Source organism: Electrona antarctica, assembly GCF_951216825.1.
Source record: "Electrona antarctica genome assembly, chromosome: 18".
Classification (NCBI taxonomy): Eukaryota; Metazoa; Chordata; class Actinopteri; order Myctophiformes; family Myctophidae; genus Electrona; species Electrona antarctica.
Window position 1 is genome coordinate 9974191 of NC_136799.1, and position 5693 is coordinate 9979883.

Here is a 5693-nt window from a genome sequence, read left to right on the forward strand (position 1 = left end):
TGCCTCGAGGACCTCCCTAGGGAGACGCCCAAGAGGCATCTTAACCAGATGCCCGAACCACCTAAGCTGGCTCCTTTCCAGGCGACGAAGCAGCACAACAGATAAATATCGGCTACTGCCATTGGTTAATGTCAGTTTTATTTACCGATACTGATATTGACAGATAACTATCATATCATCTGATAGGCCTACCGATATGTGGCCAATAGATCGGTGCATCCCTACCGAAAATAGCCAATCTACAAGCTCACAGCACTCCATGAGCTTGTAGATTGGCTATTTTCGACATTACACACAAGCCTCCTTCCTTTTTTTTCCTTTTTTTTTATTTGGGGGGGGGTTGGTGCATTTCGCACATATACATTTCTCCAGCGACACTTGGCAGTGGCTCCACAGTGACGTGATTGACATGAACGCTCGTGGTCACACCACAGATGGCAGACAGAAACGGGAGATGATATGTGAGGGAGAGGCAACAGCAGGCCTACATGTCTTCCTTTTCAAGCTACGCTGTTAGCTGTCGCACTATAGACGTGACACCGTGGCTGCGTTGCACCAGCCAGCCAGAGAGAGAGAAAGAAACTAGAAAGAAAGAACTGAAGTGGGTGTAAAGCCTAATTGTACGTTTTTTTCAGTTTCAGGCGAGGGACCCAGCCATGCGGCGCAGCATTAATTAGCTAGAAGAGTAAAGGACTATTCATATGTCAGTTTTAGGTGATAAGGTGACCACCGAAACGGTGGTTATAGTAAAAACAGAGAGATGTGTTTGGGTGAGCGGTAAGTGGCTTATATGACGGGAGTCATTCAAACCGATGAGCAGCCGTATTGTGCTCTGCAGTGATGTTACACAGCTAAAATCTGATGGATAGTGGATAGCCACATCATTCAAAACTCAAACATAAACACTCAAAACTGGCCATTCATTATCAATGGCATTTAATGTTTGTGTTGGGACAAACGATCAAAGCTGACCATTCATTATCAATGGCATTTAATGTTTGTGTTGGGACAAACGATCAAAGCTGACCATTCATTATCAATGGCATTTAATGTTTGTGTTGGGACAAACGATCAAAGCTGGCTATTCATTATCAATGGCATTCAATGTTTGTGTTAGGACAATGTTTGTGTTTACACACACCCTCAAATATGGACATAGGAGGGGCTAGTTCCCCTCAAAAATAAGTTCTGTCTCTGTGAAAGAAGATGAAAAGAGGGAGGGAGGTTGCGAAATCCAGACAGACATCTGCAGGAGCGTAGCGACGTTGTTGCTGATACGTCATTAGCCAGCGTCACTCTGGCCATGCTGTTCTCACTGTTGAAAAAAATAGAGCAAGTTCGAGACTCGAGAGTAAAACCTACAGTTAAACGTAATCACTAGTTTGATTCAGTACTAGTACAAAAACAATCTGCCGGCTGTGCGGGGTGAGCTTAGTGAATACGGGGATGTTGAATGAGGTCGACAGCAGCAGTAGCGCATTGATACAAACTGTCAAACTGGTGTTTTTGTCCCAACCCGCACCACAGACCAATCAGAAGCCTCTGGTCGATTCTCTCAGTTTTGGCATGTCCCGCCTACCTTGGAGATGGGAGACTCTCCAGACTGAGTAGCGAATTATGTGACAAAACAAATTCACGGAACGCAGTGAATTAGGCTGGAAACCAGCCTATAGGAGGCATGCAGGGCAGTGAATCAGGCTGGAAACCAGCCTATAGGAGGCATGCAGGCACCATCCAGAAATCTCCCTGGCTTTGGAAAGCAGAGAGATGGAAACGGAGGTGTGATCCAATATGCAGAGCGGGTACGGTACGGTGATGTCCTCCCAGCCCAGCTTCACACTGATGACGTACGTGGGCTTGGCCGGCTCCTCTCGGTGCGCTGAACAGTACCAGTGGTGAATTTTGTTTTTACTCAAGTCAGTACTGCAATATAGAAATACTCTGATATATACGAGTAAAAGGCCGGAAGTTAAATTTCACTGGTACAAAAGTATTAGCAGTATTGGCATCACAATGCACTTAACTTAACTTATACTTTTCAGTATAAAATGTATAAAAAACAACCATGCTGTTTCCGTGCTCAGACCCAGCCAGCCAGCCAGCCACCCACCCAGCCACACACACACACATACAGTAGCTCCGTAAGGGAGTGGATGCACCACTCAAAAATCTTTAGAAAACATCAGCTCTACAACCTCACAAATTGTGAGGTTGTATATTGGGTTGGCTATTTTCAAATGGCCAAAATGTATGTAGGGCTGAAGTGATTTTAATAATAATTAAAATCTACAAAGTAACTAGTGACTAAAGTCAAATAATTGTAGTGGAGTGAAATTACAATATTTGCCTCTGAGATGTAGTGGAGTAGAAGTAAAAGTATTGAAAATTGGAAATACCCCAGGAAAGTAAAAATACTTCAAATTTGTACTTAAGTACAGCACTTGAGTAAATGTACGTAGACACCACTGCGCGCACGCACGCGTGTGTGTGTGTGTGTGTGTGTGTGTGTGTGTGTGTGTGTGCGACACGCTGTTTCACTCTCACTTGCGAGCTACCCAGCATCCACCTCAAAGCGCCAGGTGGCCAAAGCCCTGCGCAAACCCACGCAGCTGCTCTCGTGTACCCACGCAGCACACACACAGCACAGTGAGCACAGACACACGCAAAAACGCACGTGCACACGCAGGCATGTGCAACACAGCCAGCATACCGTACACATCTAACAACCCCACAGACTTTGATGTCACCAACGACACAAAATGTGTACTTTGCTAACACACACACACACACCCACACAAACATGCGCACACACACACAGACACACACAGACATGCACACGCACGCACACACAAACATTGGGCTTTGCCTTTAATGTGTACATGGAGATATCATAATTCACCACTTTGTCGACTAGGCTTATCTTCTCACTGCTTTACACAGGCAGCGCTGTATTAGAGTGAATTAATGCATTCATCTCATGAATATGCATAAGAAAGACAGTGATGTTGTGCAACATCTCAAAAACATTGTCTCTCTGTCAGTCTGTCCTCATATCTCTCTCTCAACTCTCGCTTTCTCTCTCGCTTTCTCTCTCTCTCTCCCCACACACAAACACACACACACACACACACACACACACACACACACACACACACACACACACAAACACACACACACACACACACACATACACACACACACACACACACACACACACACACACACACACACACACACACACACACACACACACATACATACACACACACACACACACACACACATACACACACACACATACACACACACACACACACACACACATACACACAAACACACACACACACACACACACACACACACACACACACACAAAGGGTCAGTACACACCCACGCGTTAAATGCACATCCTGCACAGCATACAGCATATGTAAGGCCATCTCCCCGGGCCTCCCCCCCCCCCCCCCCCCCCTCCCCCTGGTATTATTATGTTTTTTTCTTCAGGGAATGCTAATTCGTTCTCTGAACGGCGTCGGGGTGGCTGCTTATTGCAGCTTCTTCCATTAGAGTGTAGCCTGCATCGATGGCCCCCTCCCTCCTATAGCCTTTGTTTCAACCCCTAAGGCGCGATTCATACTCCTATTTTAGAGCCGAATAAAAGTCGGTTCGGCTCTGTAGAGCCTACAATGTGACGTCATTTGAGATGCGGGGGGGGTCGGGTACCGTCATAAAGTCGGCTCTTCGGTGCTACTGAAAATTTCTGACCAGCCGAAATCATTTCGGCACTACAGCGGTAAAATAGGAGTATGAATCGGCCCTTAGGTAAATGCGGGATCTTGATGGACCAGTGAAAGCAACAGGAAAAAAAATAAAACGATCACAGCATTACAAAAATATGCATTGCCTTATTTTTAGATACAGTAGATTTGAAAAAATGAAATAACTTGTGTGTATTATGTTTTATGTCCTCCCATGGACCCCAGGAAGATGATCAGTGGGCTGGCGCCAAGGAGTCAGCTTATAGGGGATGCATTCCATAAATAACCTGAAAATATGTGTTTTAGCCCTTTTTAATTTTTTAACACAAATCTTCTCTTCTTTGGGGGTCCCTGGCACAGAACATTTCCGTATAGGGGTGCGCAGCCAAATATATATTAATTTGGGGGTCCTTGGCAGGAAACAGTTTGAGAACTACAGTACTGATTTAGAAGGCAATTGGGTTAACCCATTTTGGGCGGGAACCCCTTTTGGTGCTTTAAACATTATATATATTAAAAACGTTATAATTTAGCTATTGAAAAATAGCAGATCTACAAGCTTGGTGGCACGCTATGAACTTGTAGGTCTGCTATTTTTTTTAAATCGTTAAAATGTGCCTCAAATCTTTCAGAAAATTGTCATGATTTAGAAAACATTTTTTTTAAATTTCGACGTCAGGCCTGAATGGGTCAATGAATCGTTAAAATGTGCCTCAAATCTTTCAGAAAATTGTCATGATTTAGAAAACATTTTTTTTTAATTTTTGTGGTCTTTATGGGTGTTTTACTGTTCATTCTGTGCTTGTATTGTATCCCCTCTCGTCCCAGTGACCACCATATTCAACCCAGCGCCGGCCGTTCCAGACCTGGACCCCGAGTTCTACAGAACCTCTGATGTGTTCTGCTGTAATGAGTCTGAGGTGATGAATCGCACGCACGCACGCACACGCACGCACGCACACGCACGCACACACACACACACCACACAGCAAAATCCTGAGTGAAATGCATTCAAATCAAATCAACCTTTATTTATATAGCACATTTCAGACAACTGAAATGGATCAAAGTGCTTCACATGAGAAAATAAAACAAGGCAAATTACATATAGCAGATAAAGACAAACAAGGAACATAGCATGTACAAACAGGAGACGGACAACAACAATACGTATCCATTGAAATCAGATGGTGAGTTTTAAGTAAGGATTTAACAATCTCAATGGATTGAGCAGCTCTAATGTGAGCACACACGCATCATGTGCGCGTGCACACACACACACACACACACACTCCACCAGTGTTTCCCAAACATAGGGTCACGGCCCATTTTGAGTCATTGACAAAAAACAAATATGGGTCGCAAGTAAATATTCCAGGGTTTATAACCTTATCCCTATTATAACATACATTTTTCAGGAAACTGTTAGGATTTAGAAGGCATTTGTAGAATCGGCATCAGGTCTTAAGGTCTTTTTTTGCTAAATAGATGTGTACAGAATGAGTGAAACATAGCCTACACATCATCTCTGTGTGTGCATGTAGTCCACATCTAGTTCAGACCACGATGAGGTGTGAAACACTTCTTCAACGTCTCTCTCTCCTCACACACACACACAGAAACACACACACACACACACACACACACACACACACACACACTACACCTTCCATGGCCTCTGGCCTCAAGTCGTATACATACAAACCCTCTGGCATGACTAACAGAAGAGCCTTTACGGTAAAGGCTCATGGCGTCATGGAACCTTGCACCCACGACTGTCAAGACACGATGACAGATGACTGAGTGACGGGGAGGGCAGGGATAGATGGGAAACGTAGTGAAAACAAAAACAGTGCAGATGTGCTGGGTGGCTGAGTCACCCTCCCCCTCGGAGGTAAAGTGAAGGTGAGTTTGCCCGGGAGCCTCTTTTTGATG

At 44.5% G+C, this 5693-nt stretch overlaps 1 protein-coding gene across 1 annotated transcript in view; it reads left to right on the forward strand.

Moving 5' to 3' along the window:
- Positions 1-5693, forward strand: part of rbks (ribokinase) — a 49743-nt gene that overhangs the window by 30372 nt on the left and 13678 nt on the right. Inside the window, 1 exon segment of the mRNA XM_079527410.1 lies at positions 4587-4678. Within this exon segment, the coding sequence (XP_079383536.1) occupies positions 4587-4678 (92 nt within the window).